The sequence below is a fragment of the Leptinotarsa decemlineata genome, unplaced genomic scaffold (assembly GCF_025532065.1).
Source record: "Leptinotarsa decemlineata unplaced genomic scaffold, Ldec_3_MD MMD2_tig00026358_RagTag_RagTag, whole genome shotgun sequence".
Classification (NCBI taxonomy): Eukaryota; Metazoa; Arthropoda; class Insecta; order Coleoptera; family Chrysomelidae; genus Leptinotarsa; species Leptinotarsa decemlineata.
The window spans coordinates 3,891,289-3,917,424 of record NW_027412703.1 but is presented as its reverse complement, the minus strand read 5'-3'; the positions used below and the strand labels follow the sequence as shown (position 1 = coordinate 3,917,424).

The 26,136-nt window shown below is 36.7% G+C and overlaps 2 protein-coding genes across 3 annotated transcripts in view; one reads left to right on the top strand and one right to left on the bottom strand.

Moving 5' to 3' along the window:
• LOC111516143 (uncharacterized) overlaps positions 1-26,136 on the top strand; it is a 752,250-nt gene that overhangs the window by 367,058 nt on the left and 359,056 nt on the right. The gene's annotated exons all lie outside the window — the stretch shown is intronic.
• The window catches only part of LOC111515361 (glutathione hydrolase 1 proenzyme), a 51,001-nt gene that overhangs the window by 14,163 nt on the left and 10,702 nt on the right, over positions 1-26,136 (bottom strand). The window contains exons 2-3 of the mRNA XM_074184654.1: positions 8,329-8,459; positions 2,925-3,145 (exon numbers count right to left, since the gene is read on the bottom strand). Coding sequence (XP_074040755.1) covers positions 2,925-3,145; positions 8,329-8,441 — 334 coding nt within the window. The 5' untranslated portion in view covers positions 8,442-8,459. The remainder of the gene's footprint in view (positions 1-2,924; positions 3,146-8,328; positions 8,460-26,136) is intronic.

The following is a 26,136-nucleotide window of genomic DNA, read 5'->3' as shown; positions in this document are numbered from 1 at the left end:
TCTGCCTGTGAACGAGGAAGCTAACCGCGTATCCGAAATTTGCCCAATTCCTCGTATAAGGAAAGAAAACTTCACACATATGGGGTGATTCGAAAGTACTTCGACAAACTTCAGGAGGTGATTCCTCACAATATTCTAATATGAATTGTCCAAATAAATAAATGTCCGGAAACGCTTCGTTTCCAAGATACAGGATGTTGAGGTTTTATTTTTATTTTGGTTTTTTTCAAATAACTTTTGAAATACTGAACTTAATTAAACGAAACTTGGTAATAGGAAGTTTTTGAGGTGTCGAATTCGAACCTGATGTTCTTATTGCACTTACTCGTAGGGGGCGCCACCTACACGTCTTTTTCTTTTTTAAAGATTCATAACTTTTTTGGGCGTACTTCTAGCACATTTTTCAGTAAAAAAATCGATTCCTCTATCATATCTACTCAAATAAGCTACCCTTGTTATTAGTCGCTGCAAGCAACCGTTTTCTAAATATTTGGACTTGAAAACTTCAAGTCGATTATTTGATAATCGATGCATGTTGAAGTTATTACGAATATTTTGCCTTTTTTCACAAGAATGCTTTGGAAATGAATTTGACGTTTTACTCGTTTGAAGAGGTCATTACTGTTGGGTACGTTCCTTTATGACATCCTTAAGCGAAATAGTTATTTTTGTATCAAGGGTGCATAATCAGTATTTGTTTTAATAAAATTTGCAAGAAATGTCAACATTTTATTTCAGGAAATTTTGAATATGTAGAATAAACTGAAATAAACGAAACTAAATTGTATTCAATTGTCCACCTTGGAAGTGTCCACCTTCAGCGAAAATACAGGCAGTCAGTCGTCTAGTCATTGAATCTCGTATTCGCTCAAAAATTATTGGTGTGTTTCTTATTGTTTCACAGGCGTCTACTATTCGGTTTCTTAGATCTTCCTCGTTCACCACTGGAGTCTTATAAACTAGTGACTTCAAATGTCCCAAAAATAAAAATCTATCGGGTTTAGATCTGGAGACCTTGGTGCCCACGCCTGGTTACGTTTTTCTACACCCCTATCGATCCATCGATTTGGATACACTGTGTTAAGGAATTCCCTGGTTACAACGCTAAAATGGGTCGGAGCATAAACCACATGCGGATACGAATTTCTAATAGTATATTCTGAAGTAGTCCCGGCAATTCGTTTTCTAAAAAGTGTCTGTAAGTTGCGCCATTCAGTCAGAGCGAAAAGAAAGTAATTATCAATTATTGCCGCCCATACATTTACAGAAAATTGATACTGATAATGCCTTTCACTAACTGCGTGCGGATTTTCGAGAGCCCAAACATGGTTGTTATGAAAGTTTCTGATAGCATTTCGGGAGAAGTTTGCCTCGTCCGTGAAGAGTACATATCTTAAATATTGAGGATTTCCAGCCAATTTTCTCAAAAACCATTGACACATAGTAATGCGTTGGGGAAAGTCTCGTGGCAAAAGAGCTTGTACCCTTTGAATATGGTATGGATAAAACTGTTGATCGTGGATAATTCTCCAAACTGTGAACTGAGTAGAAATGACAGCTTCAGCAATTACTCTTGGGCTTGTTTCTGGATTCTCCTCGAGAGCGTTCAAAACAGCTTCTTCCAATTCTGGGGTTCGGACTGCTCGTGGTCTTCCAATGATATCAGCTGCCCTCTTGAAGCTACCTGTTTCTGCCAAACGACGGTGGAAACTAGCAAATGTTGGAGCTGAAGGCAGTACTCGATTAGGAAATCGCTCCTGGTAAATACGTCTTGCTTTGCGCGCATTGCCATCCGCAAGGCTATAAACAAAATGGATATCGGCTAAATGAGCATTATTTTTTGAATAATACATTTCTTCAAAATAAGTTTTTTCTACTTCCACTTACGGAAACTTCAACAAAACGTCTAACTGTCACAAAATATGTTATTATCAAAACTACTCACAAACGTCAAATTTATTTCCAAAGCATTCTTGTGAAAAAATCAAAATATTCGTAATAACTTCAACATGCATCGATTATCAAATAATCGATTTCAAGTTTTCAAGTCCAAATATTTAGAAAACGGTTGCTTACAGCGACTAGTAACAAGGGTAGCTTATTTACGTAGATATGATAGAGGAATCGATTTTTTACTGAAAAATGTGCTAGAAGTACGCCCAAAAAAGTTATGAATCTTTAAAAAAGAAAAAGACGTGTAGGTTGCGCCCCCTACGAGTTAGAGCAATGAGAACATCAGGTTCGAATTCGACACCTCAAATTACCAAGTTTCGTTTAATTAAGTTCAGTATTTCAAAAGTTATTTGAAAAAAACGAAAATAAAAATAAAACTTCAACATCCTGTATCTTGGAAACGAAGCGTTTCCCGACATTTATTTATTTGGACAATTCATATTAGAATATTGTGAGGAATCACCTCCTGAAGTTTGTTAAAGTACTTTTGAATCATCCTGTATAGTCAGAGAGCTGAAGACTGGCTATAAAGGAAATCATCTAAAGGAACAATTCATTCAGGCCAGTCTCAACACCCTACACTGTAGGTTAATGGATTGACACCTATCAGAAAACAACTACTCCCCTGGCTAATAACACGAAGAACGTTGGATCATATCCGACAGGTATCAGAGCAGGATTCTCCACTGTAATTATTCCTGCATATGTTGTTGGCGATAAAATTGCCGCAATAAATTTTCAATTATTGGAACACTTATCATTTTTTATATTACAATACAGTAACCCGCTGTTCTGGAATTTTTCGACTATTTTATTAGTTTTCAGAACACCTGAATACATAGAAATCAGTTGGAAACATCCAGACAGTTTTTTTGCATACTTATGAATTGGCGCACGTCAACACATCCTTCTGTATAATTATAAAAAAAATTCTTGACTTTTCACTCATTCAAAATACAAGTACATAATACCCCATTTTGACGAGTCAGGTTCTTTGATATACATATTCCAAGATGCTTTTCCTGGTGCAGCTTCCCTAGCATTCAGTGTCCATACCTCTTGTGTACTTTTATTGTAAAGGGTTAACAAAAAACCACCTCCAAGTCCCATACATTCTGGCATGGAAACTCCCTCGCAAAATAAAGCGGCTATTGCGGCATCGACGGCATTGCCTCCTTTCTGTATGATGGATCTAAAATGAGAGAACAATCTTTACGACAGGTATCTAAGGATAATTTTCGTTCGATAATCATCTTGCTGAATTTTCAACAGTAAATGGTTGTTTTCAATGGGTTTGATAAAAATTTTGGGTTACAGTCAGGATAACCAAAAGTACATTACTTCATTCTTGGCAACTTTTCGAAAAATTCCACTTTCCCTAACACACATTTTTACAATTATCAATTATACACTTGAAAATTTGCATCTTCGATTTAAAAGAACTTCGTTTTCAATTGCTCAGTGCTCAGTCCAATCACCATTGGTCTGAGCACCCTCTCCGGAGAGACCCAAACCCCAAATCGGTACGAACAATCAGCCTTACATCCTTTCTGCTGAAAGGACTTGAGAGGATACTGGAGGGACATATCAGGAGGGTAGCATTATATGCATCCCCACTGAATAACCACCAGATGCTTATCAAACCGGCAAATCGACAGATTCAGCATTAAACAACCTCGTTGAGAAAATATCCCAATCCCTTGACAACAAGGAGATTGCGGGTGCTGTATTTCTTGATATTGAAGGAGCATTTGACAATGCCCTACCTGAATCTATAGGATCATCCCAGGCTGGGAAAGGTATAAAATCGACCATAACTGGCTGGATCTATGCCATGCTAGTAAACAGAACTGCAACTACGACTCTTCAAGGCGAGGCTATCAGGTTCAGGGTCACCAGGGGCTGCCCTCAAGGTGGGGTACTATCTCCCCTTCTGTGGTCGCTTCTGGTGGATAGTCTGCTTGATGCCCTCAACAGAAGAAAAGTTGATCTGCAAGCTTATGCAGATGACCTTGTCATCCTGGCAAGGTCCACGTCGGGAAGGGTAGCTTGTAATATCCTCCAAAGCGCGTTGGACGTTGTTCACAGTTGGTGCCTGAGGAAGCAGATGTCTGTCAACCCCAACAAAACTGTGGTTATTCCCTTCACCAAGAGGAGGAAATTGGACGATCTAACGCCACTTTCTCTCAATGGTGTGGTCATTCCATTTGTAACGGAGGTGAAATATCTTGGCATTGTCCTTGATGAAATACTCACCTGGAACGCTCACTTGGAAAAAGTTTTACACAAAGCCAGACTGTCTCTATGGACATGTCGAAGGATTTGTGGTAAAAATTGGGGTTTAGGTCCCAAACAAATCCATTGGATTCATGTGATGATTGTCAGACCCATGATCACGTATGGTGCAATTGCTTGGTGGCCGAAGGCTTTATAGAAAACGGCCCAAGCGAAGGTCTCTGGTTTACAGAGACAGGCTTGTCTGGCTATTAGAGGTGCCATCAATACCACACCGTCAGCGCCATGGAGATCCTTCTAGATCTACCTCCTCTCCACATTTTTCTGGAAAGAGAGGCTAGATGGACTGCATACAGACTTGTGCACATTGCCAATTGCACAAATCAATTCAATGCAGAGTGCAACAGACTGTTGGTTGACATTGTCACAGCGTTTTGGAAATGACCTCTGACTTCATGCCTCCAACTGTCAACTACGAACTGCCTTATAAAGTACTATTCCCGAGTAGGGAGGACTGGATCCTGCGGGAGAAGGAAATATCAAGAGCAGATAGTTGTTTATTGGTTCACAGATGGATCAAAAACACCTTTCGGTTCTGGTGCAGGTGTTTTCAGTCGCAGACCCTGAACAGAGTGATCTACCTGCCTAGGAACTTATGCGACTGTATTTCAAGCGAAAATTTACGCTATTGAATTGTGTGCGAGGAGATTGGATAAATCCAACCTCACTCACAAGTCAATAAAAATATTCTTGGACAGTCAAGCGGCGTTGGAAGCTCTTGGCTCCCACCGAGCAACGTCCAAATTGGTAGCTAACTGCCAAAAAAGACTCTCCTCGATAGGAAGACTAAACAGATTGTATCTGATCTGGATTCCTGGCCATACTGGCCTGTAAGGCAATGAATCTGCTGACTCTCTTGCAAAAGAGGGTGCTGCAAGCGGCTTCATTGGACCAGAACCTGTCATTGGCATCACTTTGGGCTTTGCCAAACGAACACTCAACACCTGGATGGCAAGAAGAGTTATGAACTTCTGGCAGAATCTTCCAGGATTGGCTCACTCCAAGGCGTTTATTCACCCTTCGAACCTTGATTCCAAACAGTTGTTGGACTACAGTAGGGATGAACTACGATGTCTAACAGGCCTTCTTACAGGTCACTGTCATTTGAATCATCACATGCAGAGACTTGGACTGTCGGAAGACAGTGTGTGTCGCCTCTGTCTGGAAAATGATAAAACTGCAGAGCATATACCTTGTGCCTGCCCCGCTGGGGACAGAATCAGGTTCTTTGAGTTCGGCAGATCCGTTGTCTCACCATCTGACCTGAAAGATCACTTACTATATAATCTAATTGGCTTCGTTAAGAAGCTGGGTTTATTTAGCCGAGTGTGAATGGGTGTGAGCCACAATAAACCCATATGGGTTGCGGTGGAGGGTCGAATAGACCCACTCACTTCAGACCCACCTACATACCCTCTCAAATAGTGGTATACCAAATTTTATCAAAAAATATTCAATATCAATAATTCTGTGTTCGAATCAACATTTACATTGTATCATGATTGAATGTTAACTGCACACCTTTTGAATGGTTTTTGTTTCTTGGTGAGTTGAACGTGAAACACCGTGCAGATATACAAAATCGCGCTCTTTTTCATTTGGCACTGGAAAAAAAGATTATTGTTGATTTTACTTGTGCACCATCTGCATTGCAAAAATTTGCTGAATGAAAATGAACATGGATTTGCTACAGGTAGATCAATAACATCAAATTTATTAGTATATCAGCATGATATCACCATGGCCCTAGAAAAAAGTCTTCAAATTGAAACAATTTAGACTGATTTCAGTAAGTCTTTTGATAGGGTAAACCACGGTTTGCTGATCAATAAACTTGGTAAAAATTCAAAACCACATTTCTAGTGATACTAATGTTACCTCCGGTATCCCGCAGGGATCACACCTAGGTCCAATTCTATTTAATATTTTCATTAATGATATAGCTCTCAACTCTTATCACTGTAAATACCTTCTCTTTGCTGACGATCTCAAAATTTATATGTCAATCAACTCCGACATAGACTGTGAAAACCTTCAATCTGACTTGAACGCATTGATCATTTGGTCACAAAATAATGGAATGTTACTCAACGTTTTTTAAGTGCTATTGTATTTCATTCTCAAGGTCGAGTAATCCAATACATTTCTTCATTAGAATTATTCCAAGTTCCCTACCATCGAACAAATTACGGTTATCACAGTACTTTGTCACGTTTTATTCGATCAGGTAATGAATATTGCAATAGAGGTTTAGAATTCACCAGACAAACATTAAATTCATTCGAAACCAGTTCGAAAAAATTATTAGTATAAGTGTCCGTCTAATACTGTAGTAGTGCCAAATTGTTCATTTTCACTTCAAATTTAGTATGAGTATTATATTATATTATTATATTTCATACGTAAAAAGGGGAAAACCCCTGTGTAATAATAATAATAATTATTGCTGCTGTAAAGTCAGATCATGCCCGATTAGTAAGAAAAATATTTTGTAAAGCGGTAAAGTGTGTGAGATAAAATTGAACTTGTGCGTCTTGTTGGAGATAATGCTCTTTCGGCAAGGGAAGCTGCCAGAGAATTTCATAACAGACATCCTGATAAACTTCTAGTGAGCAGCAGTACTATGAACCGTATACATTCTGTTTTTAACGAAACAGGTTGTGTATCGAGGCATATGCTCAAAAACAGAAACAATCCACATCGTGAGAATAGAAATATCCGAATATTGCAGTATTTTAGTAACAATCCTCATTCAAGCTTGAAAACCGGTTAGTTTCAACTTAAATATCCCTAGAGAAAATATCAGGAGATGTCTTGTAGAAAATAAAATCAAACCATTGAAACCAAAATTGTACACACTCTGGAACCGGAAGATGAAGAAGGTTAGAGTTATGTGTGTGGGCTCATAGTGAATATTTGAATGGTTGTATAAACTTTTTCAAAACAATTTAGTTAAGTGATGTAGTTACGTTCACTACAAATGGAGTAGTCTCGCCCCAAATAGAAGTAGAAGTGAGTCAGTCTATTCGATCTCTACCGCAACCCGTAAGGGTTTATTGTGGGGGTACTGTGAAGCAAAAAGTTCACAAATTTGATGAACGTTCATTCCTGTTTTGTCTACAATAATATGTCCATTCGTTTATTCAATTTGCCTTATATTTATCAACGATTACTCGATGTTTATTTTACTTTTCAAACCATCAGATACTTGAATTGACTCAAGATAAAAATGTCTTCGATTCGACCACAGAATTATTATTATTGAATATTTTTCCATGAATTTTGGTATACCACCATTTGAGAGGGTACCCAGTCCAATGGTGATTTTAAATTTTCACTGAAAAATTCGCTAATACGATTTCTTGTATTCTAACCTATAAAAATATTCGCAGTAGGCCTTGGTTTTTGCGGAAGGAGAATTATATTGGGTCCCAAAGTATAGTTTTCTGAGCTCTTCAATTCAATACAAAGTTCTTCGAAGTCGAAGAAAAAGTGTTATATATTCAATACATACTCACAAACGAATAATTGGAAGAACTTCACATACAAAATATGTTCATTAATAATATGTTAATATTCATTAATCATCTGCATTTCGTACTGAAAATGCGAATAGATTAAAGAGACGCGAACCAGAGTGTATTCAAAACTTGTTCTAATTGTTTTCTTATCGATTGCATCTGATAAATTTTAAGATGGACAGTATGTTTTTCTCGTGTTTCATGAGAGACTTCTTCAATGATTTTGGTTGGTTTCCACGTAAAAGTTTACGCTTGAGGAAGCTATTGTATAGCGAAACACGTGTCGCGGTTTTTGTAAAACCTTTATAGTATAAATCATACAATAAAGTGTATAAATCAGTTTTAATATGGAATTTCATCAAGTATCTGCCAGTTCTATTCAATCTATGCAATTGATACATTTGAAATCAAAATGTTGCATGTATTCACTTGGAAAGTAAGATTCAACCCTTCATACATATCTTCACATATCATTCTGAACAGTTACTGAAATATTGTGAGTTTAAAAGCGATAAACAGTATCACGAATATTACTGGTATACTTATCTCTTGTACTTACCCACCAATTTCAGAACATCCATAGCCATTTGTTACCACAGAACCTCGATTCAATTGTCTGGCTGGTCTTAAAATGACCATGAATATTATCACGATTGCGAAGGAAGGGGCCATAATTTGTATCTAGTTCGCCTAGAAAATTGTAAATATAAGGAAGGAAGGAAGAAGAAGTTGATTCTGATTTTCATGTTTTTTTCCTATAATTTACAGGAATATGTGAAGTCTATTGTATTCGTTCGAAAATGTTCTTATAGGATGAAACTGCAGTAATGTTAGTTACTAATACAAAATGATATGAAAACAACAAATTGTCTTTCTCATCTATACTATTATTATGAATGTGAAAGTTTGTGAGGATGTATGTATGTATGAATACTTTTTCACAATGCACATTTTAGAATATCTGAATTATGCAGGTAGGTTCTTTGTATAGTGTAAATTAACATCAAGAAAGATAATCAGGAATTTCCACCTCCAAAGGGGAAAAATAGGGGTTTAAAGATTGTATTGAGTTTCGACAGTTTTGAAGTTGGAAACCTGAAGTTTTGGGTTAAAAAATATTGTAACTATTTGTTTAAAATGGTCTGTAACGAAACCTAATATGACAAATCAAATTTCATACATGCGCAGCCCCGGGCTACAACTAGTTTTCTATATATGAAGTATGGATCTACACAGTCAACGGTTTTGGTGGATGCGTCGGTTATAGCACCTTCACCATAATTTTGAGAATATAGGGAACTTGATACAACGGATGATTAAAGTACCTCATTTTCCCACAGATGAAAATAACATTTCACCAATCCAAATTTTCGTTTCACTTTCAGCTAAAGGCAGTTAGTATTCAGGTTTTTACTAAATCTGAATTGTTTTCCATTATCACAGTACCTGTCGTTCGTTGTGGGGCTGTCGTCCCCTACGAAAGACAACTCTCAGAAGTCAAAACTTGTGGGAGCTAGGGATTGACGAGGTCTCACCTTTCAACATGCGATTCCTGGCACGGTATTTAATTGCAAGTTTTCAATTCAGATAAAGATTGAAAAGATAAAGGGTACAATTTTTATTACCTTGGCTTCAGTGTGTGTCAGTAGAAGGGTGACGTGTCAAAGTTAGATTTTCAAATAAAATTTTTTATATTGCTTTTCCCTGTTGGGATTCCGTTAGAAAAGAACTTTTGGTTTTCCATTAAACGTTTTACCAGCGTTTTTTCCAATCTTCGAAACGATTCGTATCTGCAATTTTGGGTATGCCCTCGAGCTCTCTCAGTAATATGGTTTTTATTTCCTCAGTCGTTACGAAACGCCGTCCTTTCGTGGGTCTTTTCAATTTCGGGAACAGATAAAAGGTGCAGGGGGCCAAATCTGGTGAATACGGTGGCTTGGCAAAAAATTTACAAGCAAGCGCTAGTTGTAGTGATTATTTGATTGATTTGAAAAAAAGATGAAGTCATTTCATAATAATTACTGATGATAATAACCACTACTAATACGTGTAATGGGAAAAACGATTGTTTTATCGTTACAACTGTTAGGCTAGACATCTTATAGGCTTCCTCTTAAATGTGACTGCCAAATCCTATTGGTGGTTCAAAACAGATCATCTCATTCAACTTTTCAGTTTTCTCATAATAGTATATAAATTGCAAGAAGCAACGGAATACGAATTTCGTAACCTTAAGGTACGTCCACACTGGAGCAACATTTGGCAACTTGTAGCAATTTTATGTTGCAACAAGTTGCTAAATGTTCAATGGGGAATGTTCCTCCAGACGAAAATCAAGTAGTTTTCATAAAAGAGCTCTAAAACAACGCATTTTAAACTTATCATTTCAACCTTTTTCTTGAAAAAATTATTTAAATACCTAAAAAAGAGGAATGAAATACTGCATTGAACATTTTAAGGGATTCGTTTCTATTTCACCATTTGGCAACATCGGTTATAGCTAATAAAGGACAATGAATCTGTTACCTGTGTGAAACAATCAAAGATGACATATTTCAGAGGCCTGCTGTTCTGTTTACTTATGTTCCGAGTTCCGAAACATTCTTTGACATATGACATTTTGTGCACCTAACCTATCTTCCTCTATATAAATAAATAACAAAACAACTGTTTATGTGGCTTGTGGAGGTGGTATTGAAATATAATTTATATTTTGCCCTAATTGTTGATTCATACATTTTCCTTTTTTAAAGTAGAATATCTAGGTACGTATAAATTATTTCAACTTGACATAGGTGCTGTTGCCAATATGTGAATTAGGAACAAATCCCTTTCAAACTTAAAACACAATATTTGAAACATCAATTTGAATACTTTTCGAAGTGAGTTTGAAAAACTCATGAATCAAACTCAACTTTATTTTGTTCAAACTTGCATTTGCTGTAATGGCCCAAATTGAGAAACATTCCCCATTCATTAAACTTTGACATAAAACAAACTGTCCTCACTGGTGCAACAATGTTAATGAATGTTTGCACTTGTCGAATCTCAAATTCAGTTGAGTATAACATTCTGTCCACACTGATGTAGTTTTCTGACATGATGGAGGAAGACTCATTAACTGCTACCGCGTGCTTTCTAATTTTGTGCGGTAATTCACGAAAACGGAAGCGTAAATATGTGGTCCGTCCAAGTTTGAAGAAAAGGGAAGAATATGGTGGACAGGAATTATTATCGGATTCGTTTTATATTATCGGATGACGTTTTATTAGAACTTCAAATCGATGAGTGCTTCGAAATTTTTTGCGTATGAGTAGTTCAGATATGGAATTTTTGCTGCAAAAAATTGCACCAGTGATTAGAAAAGCAGATGCAAACTGTAGAAAGGCTATACCTCCACAAGAACGAATCGAAATAAGCTATCTCAAAGATAGTACCAGAAGTATGTGCTGTGCTAGTAAACGCAATTAAAGACCAAGTTGAGGTAAGTAAACTTAATTTTATTTTTTTCGTTGATAAATTTAGAACTTTTACATGTTACTTAATTGAAATGCCTCTGCGATAATATTTGGAGAATCAATAGCAGTAGAGGAGTCTGAAGAGTTTTGTATTTATATCTCCGCTGATGTGCTGCAATACGATGAATGTGATTGTGGTCTCGTAAAAGGTTGCATTGATAAAATTGGCTCATATGTGTTAGTTGCTTGTGGAATTCCATAATCATATTCACCCATACTTGCATCGAACAAAATATTACTTATAAGATGTTCTACAGTATTTTGTGCGCAGGTGGTATTCAAATCCCTGATTTTATACGTCATATGTTCTCCAAATACATCGAATTTGTCATGCTGTATGTATTTGTATTTTGAATGTCTTGAATTATTTTATATGCCTCTTCTTTTCGAACGTTATCATCGATTTTTCTTTTAAGTGTTTGTGTGACACGTCTAGTTTTATTAGGGTGTTTGAATTCATCAAGATTTGTGCTGTTCGGATTTTCCACGGTTTCCTTACGAGGCTCTTGAGAGGCTTTGTTAGATGCCGAAGGCTCCTGACAAGCAGCGTTAGATGTTGATGGCTTTTGAGAACCATCGTTAGACAAGTCTTCCATGCCTTGGTTGTCATTTTCTACATCTTGAAATTCTTGGGTCTCATTTCCACATTCATCAGTCTGTTACTTGTGAATAATGTAAGTCAGTTTCGGAGAACGGGTCATTAAGGTCATCCTGAAAAGAAAAATACATTGTATAAAATGTAATTACTACATTTTTAGCATAAGTAATGGATATCTTTGTATTTCAGATGCCTAAAACTGCACAAGAATGGGAAACAATTACTTATGGTTTCTTTGGAACTTTCCGAAATGTGTAGCCGTCATGGATGACAAGCATATTGCTATACAAGCACCAAAAAACAGTGGAAGTAATGTCTTCAATTACAAATCGTTTTTTAGCGTCGTTCTGTTCGGCGTAATGGATGCTAATTACCGATTTTTGTATTTTCATGTAGGCTCCCAAAGGAGAATATATGATGGAGGAGTTTTCGAAAATACATTGTTCAAAAAACTAATAACTCGCTGCAAACTCAACCTTCCAGAATATAGCTCTTCACCAGGACGTGAGAAATTAGTCCCTCGCGTATTTTAAGGGGATGATGCCTTTCGATTATCACCAAATTCACTGAAACCCTACCCTGACCCTGAGAACAAAGGGAACAAAGGGGGAACAAAAGGATATTCGATTACCGTCTCAGTAGAGTGAGAAGAATATCAGAAAATGTTTTTGGGAATGTTATCTTCGATTTTTAGAATATTCAGAAAACCATTACTTTTAGAACCAGAAACTGCAGAAGTTGTTGTTATGGCCTGCATTTACTTGCATAATTTTTTAAATAGTTCAGGATCTAAAAATTCCCTAATCTCCCAGGTACATATGACGGTGGAGATGAAGATACAGGACGTGTTTTAGAGGGATCGTAGAGAAGAGAAACTCAGAGTAATACGTTCACTTCATACAAAAAAGTTGCACGAAATGCAGCAACTGAAGCAAAAGATATTAGGCAAGAGTTTGCTGATTTTTTCGTTACACCTTTGGGGTGGTGCCGTGAGAGAATAATTTTTGAATTATAATTCATGAATAAATTGAAATTGCCTATTTATTTGATTGAACAATTAATAATAGAAAAGTTAATATTTAAAAAATTGTGTGTTTACTTACCACGTTCCCGGCTTCACTTTCCTTGCATGGGCGGACTTTGTTTTTGTCTCGAAAAAATACTAATGCATCGTAGGCAAACCACTTGGAATGAAAGTGAGCGCCTGCTAAAGATTTTTCCATGCTGCGATATTTTTTTCGCTCTCTATAAAACTGAGCCACCAAGTTACGGATTTTTCTTTTTGCCTCTTTCTGAGATAAGCACCCTACAGCTGAACAAACTGCATTCCATGCATCATTTTTTGATTCTCTGCATTTATGTTTAACATTTTTAAGATTCCAAATACATGAATGTTGTCTATAACTGTCAAATTAATTTAACAATTTTCCGAATTCCACTTAAATGCCATCACGAAAACCTAAAAATTCACATACAGGCACTTTTTATAATAAAATACTAAACAGAACCCTGAGACGCGACGGTCTGTCTACTGTCCAGTCACTCAATTTGTTACAGGTCTCAACTCGCAACAAGCCGTCCACATCGAAGCAATGTTGACAAATGTTTCACTTTCTTTCATATTATCCTTTGATCTTTACCGCTAAAAACGGATTTATGCAACATACTACAACTCATCATATATGGTGTTGAATCGCAACACCAACTTTATGCAACGCAACACAACATATTCCAACAAATATAAACAGTTAATGTTGTAACAAGTTTTTGTTGTATTATGTTGGAAAATGTTGCTCCAGTGTGGACGCGTCTTTATATTCGAACTTGGAATTATTATGTGTACTTTAGTGAATTGAAATAGACAGAGTCAAATTATTCTCATGTTTCGTAAAGGATTAAAATGGAAATTCAAATTTATGTTTCCAGTTACTTTAAAGGTATTTCCTAAAACTCTGGAAATGATTTGAGATAATTTGTATAGATCAAAAGGATACGAATTGAAGTTTGAATACCGAACGGAAAGGTTTTCGATGAATAAACGTTCAAATATTACCTACAAACTTTTTGAATAAAAATATTTCCAGTAATGTAGTCTGAGTATTCTTGATTGAATGAGGCAGATGACAGAATCTGTAATGTTCCAAATTCTTTGGTCTGAAGTACCTCACATGAGTCAAATGTAACCCCAGTATACAGAAAAAAATTGTCAGTAAATAACTAACGACGTACGTAAGAAAAGAGAGAAACTCAAACCTGTAAGTAAACTTTCAGGTTTGTAGGCTAACACCCAGATGGCGCGACTAGTTTCAAATCCGTTTAATTTTCAGTTAACCGTAAGCTTCAAAAGACACGTGTGCAGCTGTCGGAGTATTAGTTTGCGGGATAGAATATTGAGTCAAGCAACTTCTGTTAGTCTGGAGAAAATGGATTAAGAGGAATTTCGTGTGTTATTGAAGCATTGCTATTCGGAGAAAAAATACTGTTGAAGCCAAGGCTTGGCTTGATGAACATTATTCGGACTTTGCATCAAAAAAATCAACCGTTGAGAAGTGTTTTGCTAATTTTGAACGAGGTGAAATGAGTACCGACGACGGTACACGCAGTGGACGCCTCAAAGAAGCTGTTACCGACGAAAACGTCAAAAAAGTCCACAAAATAATTTTGGATTATCTCAAAATGAAGTTGATTGAGATAGCGGATACTCTAAAGATATTAAAAGAACATGCTTAAATATTTGTGTATAATAATACTTTGTTCACAATGAGAGCCACGCGAGCTCACACTCGACCAAAAACAACAACGAATTGATGAATTTGAGCAGTGTTTGAAGCTTTTCCACCATGAAAACTCGAATTAATGCATCAATGTATGACAATGAATGGAGCATAGCTTCATCATGTCACACCAAAGTTAAAACGATCATCATCTAAGTAGATTGCACGTGGCGGACCGACTTTGAAGCGTGCAAAGACGCAACAATCGATTGGCAAGGTTACGACATTGATATTTTGGGATGCGCATGGTATAATATTCATCGACTATCTTTCGAAGAGGAAAAAACCAAAGAGCCAGTGACTATTACATAGCGCTGATGGAACGTTTGCAGGATGAAATCGCGGGAAAATGGCTCCATTCGAAGAAAAAGAAAGTGCTGTTTCATCACGACAATTCACCGTGTCACTAAACAATGAATATGACGATAAAATTGGATGAATTGTTATTCGAATTGCTTCCGTATCCACCGTATTCTTCAGATCTGGCCTCCCGAGACTTTTTCTTGAAAATGTTCGCTGAAAAGAAATTTAATGCCAATGAATGTGAAATCACTGAGAGTGATGCCCAATTTGAGGCTAAAAACAAATCAAATAAAATTGTATAATGAGAGATCAGAGCCATGTCTTACGACATGGGGGAACATAGTAACCTATCATAAGGTTTCAGAGGGGGGTTCAGAGGGGGTTTCAGAGGGAGTTTCAGAGAAGAATGTTCAACAGAGGATACATTATACAGACTCACATCACTAGTTTATGAAGCACTAGACAATTCAAAGCCAGCAATTTGTATCCTCGAAGACCTCTCCAAGGCGTTTGACACCGTCTGTCACAAAAGACTTCTAGAAAAATTGGAGAATATTGGCATGCGCGGCAGGATGTACAATCTCCTGGGATCGTACCTATCGTACAAGTGGTAAATATATCTATATACTAAGTAATCAAGAAAAAGTTATGTATGGTGTCCCGCATGGAACATTCTTGGACCCTGTTTTATTCACCATACACATCAATAGCTTGTTAACACCACAATCAGCAGGAGAAATTTGCAATTTTGCTGATGATACAGCTGTACTGTATAAGTCAAATACGTGGGAACATCTTAAAATAAAAGCCGAAGTTGATTTCAACACAATCGTTCAACTTCAAATGGGGACAAAACCAAATACTTGTCCTTCACCTCCTACACTTGTAACCTTCCAAACATGGATCATTTGAAAATAAACGAGGAAACTTCAATACCGGAGGCCACTATGATCAAATACTACTAGAGTAATTCTAGATCGACATATGAAATGGAATCTACATAAATATACATTTAACCAGAAAATCACGCGAAAACCCTCAGTCAAAAACAATTTACTATGGATTAGTACAACCACAACTTAATTATGGCTTTATAGCATTGTATAATATTCATCGACTATCTTTCAGAAAGAAAAAAACCAAAAAGCCAGTGACGAGCGTTAATGGAAAACGGCTCCATTTGAAGAAAAAGAAAGTGCTATTTCATCACAATAATTCACCGTGTCATAAATCAATGAATAGAATGAAAAAATTGTATAAATTGGGCTTCGAATTTCTTCCGTATCCACCGTATTCTTCAGATCCGGCCTACAGAGACTTTTTCTTAAAAATGCTCGCTGTAAAGAAATTTACCGCCGATGAATAGGAAATTATTGAAACTGAGGCCCACTTTTAGACCAAAGACAAATAAAATCAAATTTTAACATTTTTTCCTATATTAGCCTGCGAACTTTTTATCTCGACTGTTATATCTAAGAGACCAGAGCCATCTCTCACGGTGAAATAGAAATTCATTCAAATTAACGCAGAGTTATTGTACCAACAATAATGAAATATAGTGGACAATAGACAAAAGTGTATTTTTGTAGTGTATCCTCAGTGAACATGAATTTCCACAAAATAAACAAGTCGTCAATCGAAGAAGTGTAACGCAGAGTTCACACTTTGAAGTAATAACACGTATTGTTTGTATCTCTATGAGTTTAATTTTTTGATTTCTGTACCAATGAAAGTATTTTTGAAAAGCAAATTGAGTGCTATCGGTGAGAATTTAGTTCAATGTTGATGAGTGAGATATTGGGTAATGAAGTTTTTTTTCAATTCAGAGAGTATTGAAAAAAAATCAAATCATATTTTTCCTATACCACAAAAGAAAACATTTTCTTGAATATTTCGGTATGAACATTGATACGTTGCTTTTAATTCGCTAAATCTTTCGCATCGAAAATTTTCGAACGGGTAGTAGAGCGTGTACGCCTACAATGTCTGTTCAAAAAATGAAGTGGATTTTCATTCTTCTCCATTCTTCTTCTATGTATTCATTCAACAATTTCTATTTTGTCACCTTCAAAGTAGTCCCCCCTTGCAAAACGCCGTCCTTTTATGGGTGTCTTCAATCTTAGGAGCAGGAAAAAGTCGCAGGGTGCCAAATCTAGTGAATACATTGACTAAGGCATGATTATGGTGTTGTTTTTGTCTAAAATATTACAAGCAATGACAAGTGAGCAGGTGCATTATCGTGATGGAAAAGCCATGTGTTATTTTTACACAATTCTTCAAATTGCTTCTCGCAAGCGGTGCATAACTTCAAGATTATATTCTTTGTTGACCATGTGGCAAAAACTCCTGGGGCACTATGCCACGTTGTTCGAAAAAAGTAGTTAGCACAACCTCGACATTTGATCAAACTAGGGGAGCTTTTTTGGTCTTGGCTCTCCTGGGTCCTTTTATAGGAAGATTGGACTTTGATTTCGATGTCATAACCATATACCCATGATTGGTGACCAGTTATGGTCACCAAGCGAATCAGGATCGGCATAGACATCATTCAACAACTCCTGACGGTTTTTTTGGTCAAAACTCAGTAATTTTGGAAAGAATTCCGCTGCCACATCATTCATGCCCAAAATTTACGAAAAAATTGCATGGCATGAGCCAACCGATATGCCGACATCCTCAGCAACTTTTCTAATGTTGATCGACGATTCCTTATCACAATTTTTTCATTGTCACAACATTTTCATCGGTTGCTGATATGCTGGAGCGTCCAGAGCGAGCGTCGTCATTCATATCTTCTCGACCTTGTGTACCACATGTAAACATTAGTAGGTAGTCAATACCGATTCCGCGTCATTTCCCTAGCTTTCTAAAGATTTTTTTAAATAATGACAGTTATAACTATAATGACACACAATAAATTCAACTCATCAGGTACACAAATATAAATACATATTTGAATATAAATATCAAATATATTGGTACAGGAGCATGAAGAAACTTTAGTTATCTCAAAGGTGCGATTACGTTCCATCGTTTTCATAAAAAATTACGTATGCTTCTCCAATCAGAAACGATTTTGATGAAATTGGTGAAACGTGTGAATCGTTGTATTTGTGCCAGTATACGGGTGTCTGCAGTATGATGTGTAACACCCGCTATAAGTAGTCCCAGTGTAATTTAAAAGTGCCTTCAGATTATAACGACAAGTAGCCACATTTTCTGCTGCATAATTACTCATATCCAATCCTTCTAGAGGAAATTCGATGACAACATTCAATTTGTCTCTGAATCTTTCTGTTGGATGAAACAGGCCCTTCCTGAAGACGAAAACCCACCAAAAAAGATCATGGTTACTGTATGGTGGCCAGCGGCTGGTGTGACTCACTATAACTTTCTGCAACCTTGCCAAACCATCACAGCAGAGACCTATCGTGAGGAAGTCGACGAAATGTAGCATCAGCAGTAGCCGGTGCTGGTCGACAGAAGAGATCCAATTCCGCTCCACAATAACGCTCGTCAGCACGTTTCACAAATGAACGTCCGGAAATAAACGAATTGAGCGTCGAAGCTCTGCCTCACCCACCATACTTCCCAGACCTCACGCCAACTGACTGCCATTTTTTCAAGCACTTCAACAAGTTTCTCTCCAGTAGAACCTTCATACAGCATCAGGTAAAAACGACCTTTATTGACTTCCCCGAATTCCAAGCACGCAACTTTCATGCTGACGGAATAAATCGACTCGTATTACGTTGGAAAAAGTGCATTGATTCAAATGGCGCTTATTTCGATTGAATGGAATGAGTATTCACTGAGTTATTACAGTTTAAAGTAGACTCGTGAAAACAGACAAAACTTTTGAGGCCACCTAATAAGTCTGAGATGAATGTAGAATTCACAGAATCAAATATTTTCCTTTCAAGGAGACATTCGCTGGAAACAATGCATTTGAAGATTTGTACCCATGTAGAAGTCTCCGAAATGAATGGATTCAGCAAGGAAAATAGGGGAACAACGTAGGGGTAATACCAGATTCCATTCTAATTGAATAATTAACTAGTACAAAAGGTTGCGCGTTCCCTGTTCCACACAAAATGTTAAGTCATTCATTATGATTATAATAAGCCTGAAATTCGTGTGGATAAACGGATTGTGGAATAATTTTGTATACTCATTTCATAATAATTCCTTCTTCAGAAGGACAAGTTTTAATTTCATTTCCACTTCATATTTTTGAAAATGTTCCAAGGCCTAAACCAAGGCAACTACGTACCCATTTAAGTCCAACTCAATTCGATGAACGGAATCTAAAACGAATTTGAATACAAATGTTATAATATAATTTCTGTTTACGAAGAAATCATGCATTATTGATTTCAAAATCTGCGTGAGCGTGCGTGCCTGTGCATGCCTGCTCATGGGTGCGTGTACGTGCGTGTGTATTCGTGCGTTTTTGTGCGTGCGTTGCGTTTAATTCTATGTGTTCATGTGTGCGCGTATATTTCATCTAATTCAAGGTATGTGCGTGTTCGTCCTTTTTTTGTGCGTGCGCGTGCCTGCGTGTTCATACGTGCGTGTGCGTGCGTTTCGTTTAAATCGATGTGTGCGTGAGTGTGCTTATGTTTCGTGTAATTCAGTGTCTGTGCGTGAGCGTGCGTGTTCATGTGTTTTTGTTCATGCGTGCGCGTGCCTGCGAATCCATGAGTATTCTTGCTTGCGGGTGCTCGTGCCTGTGTTTTCGTGCCCGTGCATGCGTGTTCGTACATACCTGTATGTTTCGTGTAATTCGATGTGTGTGTATACGTGTGTGCTCGTATTCGTTCGTGTGTGCGCGGTGCATGCATGGGTTAAAGTGATTTTCGTGTAATGCAATGTTTATACGGAAGTAGTTGTTTGAAAGTACTTTTTCGTGTTTGCGTTGCGTGAACGTGTAAATGCGTTTGAGTTCATGTTCTTGCATTTGCGTTCGATGTGTGTGTTGGTTCGTTAACCCTCAACAAAATCATAGAGGAAAAGCTTTCGATAGGTTTCGAAATGTTTTTTTGTACATTTGTCATTAGAAAATGTCACCTCACAAATCGCAAGAGGAGACTAAATCATCTGTCGGTAACAAATAAGACAGATGGGTATCCTTGGCTAAGCTAAACAGTGGAGACGGGAGTGGGTTAACCAAATTAGCCAATTTCAAATAGATCTCAATGGGCGCCAGGTAAATTTAATCCTCCAAATACCCTGAGTAACTTACAATATCAATAACTCACCAATTAATATTGTAAATGAAAGGTAAAAATTCCCAATATGATTTATTTAGTAATCCTAACTTACATGGATTAACCGACAACGCTTTTAAGACAACAATGCGATATTCACACTACTAGGCGATGTTCAAATGTCAATACAAGAGCGCGGTGTATATAACCACAAATTCAATCAGCCATAAATTAAAGTAGTGACAACGCTTAAAGGAAACTACAATACGTAAAGTAAAATTACCACGAAAATTGAGTAGGTGTGGGCGAAATCGTAAATACTAGTATTGGAAGGTAAGACAATCTCGTTTGCGTCGCGTGAGCTCAGGTGTAGGCGCATCAGTGTCAACAAACAATTGTAAAAGGAAGAAAACACCTCAATTTGCGTTTCACAAATGAAACCAAACACGTTGTCAACTAGCGGTGAATTCATCCAGGAAGGCAATCACTATATCAAACAGGTAACAATAAACAAAAGGGCAAACAATTATTCAAATAACTCAGTATTACACAAATATTCAAATAAACCAATTATAACTTGCCTGCTCCTGTTGGGCTACCCGGTATATGGTGTTAGGCTACCCCGTAGTTCGACGGAGGTGGATCACCCTGTAGTACGGCGGAGATGGATCAGGCTGTAGCACCGCAAAGATAGATCACCCTGTAGCACCACCAAGATAGATAACCCTGTAGGGCACAACAAGATGGACCAGTAATGGATCACCAAATAGGACCCCAAAGGTAGCTGAATACCTCCAAGTCCGGGGAGTTTGTTAACAAGGTGTTCTACACCCCAGAAAAAAACCCTGGCTAAGGGGTTTTCTATACATTTCTTCGTGTGCGGTGCTCTGCACGGAAGTCCTACTGGGACTTCCGTGAATAAAGGCCTTCTGTTTCTTATGAATCTGATTTCGGAAATCCTTCCACCTTGCACAATGGGTTCGGTAACCACCACAAATCCTCAAAAGAGTTTAAGTTTCAGACTGCAGATATCCATACCAAAATAACCAATCAGTCTTCCACTATACAATCCTGACTTGTAGAAATAATCCCCGTGAAGGATGGCAAAAATACAACCATATATATATATATATATATATATATATATATATATATATATATATATATATATATATATATATATATATATATATATCCTACAAATCAGTCAGATGGTACCCTTGAACTCTCAACCAAGCTCAACGAAGGTCAACACCGAAATCCGAGAGACTGCCACATCTGACAGCTATCAAGTTGTTGCCACAGTATGTCCAATCTACGCTACAAGCACCAAGGGGGCGCTGTGCACATCATAAATCTATCAATTCCACCACAGCCACTCAAGACATCATCAACAAGTCCATGACCCATCAACAAGTCCATGACCCATCAACACTCCTTCTCCCAGCAATGCAACCCTAAAACAATTTGGGTAACCGATCAATCCCTCGCCCGTGGATGACTATAGAACTAGTTCGGTGTAGGTCGTTGGAACGACGCTACGAAAGTTCGGCAGATGTCAACCAACAGCTGTCTCTTAACCTTGTTATTGAAAGTTCAGAAAAATATTGACTCCAACCTACTTTCAATTATTTACCAATCCTTATTCTTGCCATGGAATAGAAACATATAAGGTAAGTCGCCACATCTTTCCCATTCAGTACGAATATTTGAACATTCATATTATGCAAAATATTTACCGAAAATATCAAACAGTATTCAGAACCCCAGAGCTAACTAATATTGCGATATGGCTCTAATATGTAGTAATCCTTCTGGAAGTGATGAATAACAATCTATGCAAAAAATATTCTTGGGAAGGTATAGAGAATAAGGCAGACATCGGCTGAAAAATGATAGGTGAAAAAAACTGAGAAACAAACAATAACAACTATTTCAACCTAGCGAGGAATTTCGGATCTCCAACGTCGATTGGCAATAGGAGAATGCGTGAGTACTGGTCACGCACCAGTACTCACGCATTCAGTATTCATGTACTCACGCATGTACTCACATGCGTGAGTACATGAATAAAATCAACTTGTAACTGAATTACATTGTTAACATCCTCTGAATGAAGATCTTAAAAGGTAAGGTAGTGTTTTGAAAGGTCACATAGGAGCAGTTTTGATCTAGTGCTAAATTGAAACGTAACAAAGTGATGTTTTTAATGTTTATCAAGAGTATCAAAATATGATGTTCACAAAGTAGCGTGTAAAAATATATTTAATCCTAGTGTTGAAAGTATTTTCAACACGAATTTTTTCGACCAAATAGCAAAAAACAAAACATAATTATTCATGAGAAAGAAGTTTTTGGCTTTCTACTACTCCATCACATACAAAAAAAAAACCCTTCAATTCAAATAATTATTCGATTTTCAAGGAAGTTTAATCATGAACAAAAAATATAGATACAATTAAATTCTGTTACATATGTATTATATATATTAATTACATAATTATTATTATTATTTATGAACAATAATATGAAAAGTACAATTAGAACAATTGCTGATATTAATACCTTGGGATGTTGAAGAGCCTTGTAATATATTTGAACAAGTTGAGTTGACAATTTCATGGGCATCAACATTTAATTCTTGAAGTGAAGATGATGTAACGCTGAAGCGTTAGGCAATAGCCTTTTTATAAGAAATAGATTGATCGATGTTATCCTCAGCTACTGTTGTAGACTTACATCCTCCGTGCTTTTTAATATCCGTTATATTTGCTCATGATTTTGCTGGCAAAGGAGCAGAAGACCTTCTGAAACAGTGACCTGTGTTTTCCTTTGGTTCCGGGAGGTTCAGAAGCTCAGCAATGGTATGGGACGTTTTCCCAAACGTGTTTATAGCATCTGAGTTGGCACTGTATTTGCAATTTGAGTATTTAAAAAAAACGTGGATGATTGATAACAGAAGGGTGTAATGCAACGTATTTATTAAAATAGTCAATGTTTTTTCCAACAATGCTAAAAGATCTAACTATTTTCTTTTTTGTATTTGGAATTCGAACAATTAATGATTTATCCAATAATTTAATGTCTTCGATTTAAAAATGGCACAGCCCATCACGCCGGCAGGCTCCATATATTCCGAATATAGTAGCAACTTCTATCATCAAAAATTTTTCATCTGGGGCCTCATTTATAAACCTCTGGACTTGTTCAAATGTAAGAGTTTTTGATTTTTTAGGCCTGTAACTTTTATTTTTCCGCTTGTATTAACACCATTTTCAACGAGTGCATTCAACTTTATCATTCAAAACTTGCTGCACAAAGTTGACGAGTTCCATATTTTTTATTTCTCTTCTAGATAGGCTAAGAATACGGTTTCGCTGAAATTTCTTTAGACGTTTTTGAGTCTTCACCAGCTAAGAAAATTAGAATATTCGATGTCATACTGCTGAGCCGATTTATTTGGTAACAATTCATTTGAAGCTCTTTTTGCAGCCTCTTCAATATCGTCAGAAACACACAATTTCTCACTATTGTTCTTTATTATGCAATACATTAAACACCAGCCAGAACTTTAAATGTGACTTTAAATAAAACGTGTGAGCTGTAAACAATTCTGTTCGTTGGTAGGTGAGTCGGCGTCACCTGACACGGCCACTTCATAGCAAATGCGAGTTTATGAAAATAGTTAACTGACAAGAAATGACAAAATGTATTTTTATAGAAATATTAAATTCATCTATTTTATTATGGAAACAGGACAGTTGTACAAAACATTTTGTATAATATTTGTGTTGAAAATAAGTTTTATTTTGTTCTTCACTCACAAAATGAAAGCTTACTTTCAACACTCAATATCATAGAAATATTCTTTTTATTTTTGTTCTATCAAGTCTCTTGATTATTTAATGTAATATACTCCGCATTTGAGATAAATGGATTCACCATAGGACTATCGGAAATCGTGAGAAATACTAAAGATAATATTGCCCTTTGGGCTTATTTCAACGACGATAACGTTTCAAACTTCAAAAGATTCTGTTTCTGAGATATTAAAATAAAACAGTAATTCGGCAATTCAGTTTTTTTTGGCGACATTCAACAAGATATTGCCACCATAACAATTTTTCAAATTTTTCATGTGAGACGAATAGATGAATCAGCGACATTCATGGCTACCAAACAAGACAAAAAATAAATTTACATTGGAAAAGGTGAGATACTCAAGTTACAAAAAATCATCAGAATACGCTGGTATGCAGTTATGTTAGGTTGGGTCCGCTCCAAAGTGAGTGGGTCCATTCAACTCTCCACCGCAACCCGCAAGGGTTTATTGAATAGAATAGAATAGAATAGTTTATTGGCTACGTGTAATTTTTTTCAGATTGGTGCTGAAAAGTCAAGTGTCCGACTTCGAAACATCGGATGTCCGTCATTGAGGATGACAGTGTAAATGAAATTTTACCTTTCATATACTATATTGAGTAGCAATCCTGTGAATGAATAGCCAATATCACGCCAAGTCAAGTCAAAACACAAAAATTCATAAATATGACGTCATATATACAAATAAAACCATCACAATGCTTGTATAACAGAACAGTGTACATAATAATGAAAACAATCAATCAACTAATGTTAAAAATGAGAACAATTGTTACTCACTCAAAGTCACATGAAATATCTATGTTGTATAACATGTATTCATCTGTAGAATAAAAACAGTGATTAAAAAAAATTATTTCAGTTTTTGCTTGAAACAGTAGAAACTGAGTTGTTTTATGTGACATGGTAACTTATTATAGAATTTCAAATTCAATGATTTATTTTGTGAGGTGCTCAGTCTGAATCTCTCAGTTCTTATCAGATTTCCTGATCTTGTAGGATATTCATGTTGTTGCGATTGTAAAATGTATTTTGATTTATTTTCATGAATTTCAATCAATGTTTCCTATACAAAAGCTGTAGGAAGCGGCATTATTTTGAGATGAATAAAAAGTGGGCGACAATGATTTTTAAAGTTGGCATTAGATATTAGACGTATAACTCTTTTTTGCAATATAAATTTTTTTTGGAATGACAAGAATCCCCCCACAACACTATGCCATATACCATGTGACTATGGAACAGTCCGAAGTACGAAGATTTGACCGCTCTGATACCGGCGAAATCCTTCAGTCTACGAATCATAAATATTGCACTTGATAATTTCTTGGCCATTTTGTCACCATGACATGACCAGTTCAATCTGTCGTCTATATGAACCCTCAGTAGCTTAACACTTTTACCCGAGGTTAAATACGTATTTGTGGAAATTATAAGATTTTGATTTTTAGCCACATTGAGGAGAAGTCTATTTGAAACAAACCAGTTACTTGCAGACTTCATGGTGGCGTTGACAGAAACACTCAAATCATTAACACTACCGTGACAGTCCACCAAAGTAGTATCATCCGCAAAGACAAACATTTTTAGGAAGTATGTGGTAGTATAGGTAATTTATATATAGTATAAACAAGATTGGTCCCAGTACAGAACCCTGGGGCACTCCATGTTTGACATATTTCACATTCGATTTAATCCCATGTAATGATACACACTGTGATTTATTGTGCAAATACCTACTTACACTCTACCAAATAATCCCATCTTCTCAACGAAGCCGATTAGTTTGTATTGTGAGTGGTTTTTCAGGTCAGAGAGTTCGGCTCTGACGAATTCTAAGAACCTGATTCGGTTCCCAGCGGGGCGGGCACAAAGTATGTGCTCTGCTGTATCATCATTTTCCAAACAAAAGCGACACACTTTGCCTTCCGACAGTCCGAGTATCTGCATATGATGATTCAAATGACAGTGACCTTTAAGAAGGCATGTTAGACATCGTAGTTGTATGCAGTACTTCAACATTCTACGAAATAATTTGAAAAATATAACAAGCCTGGCCAGATTCAAAAATAATCTTGAGTC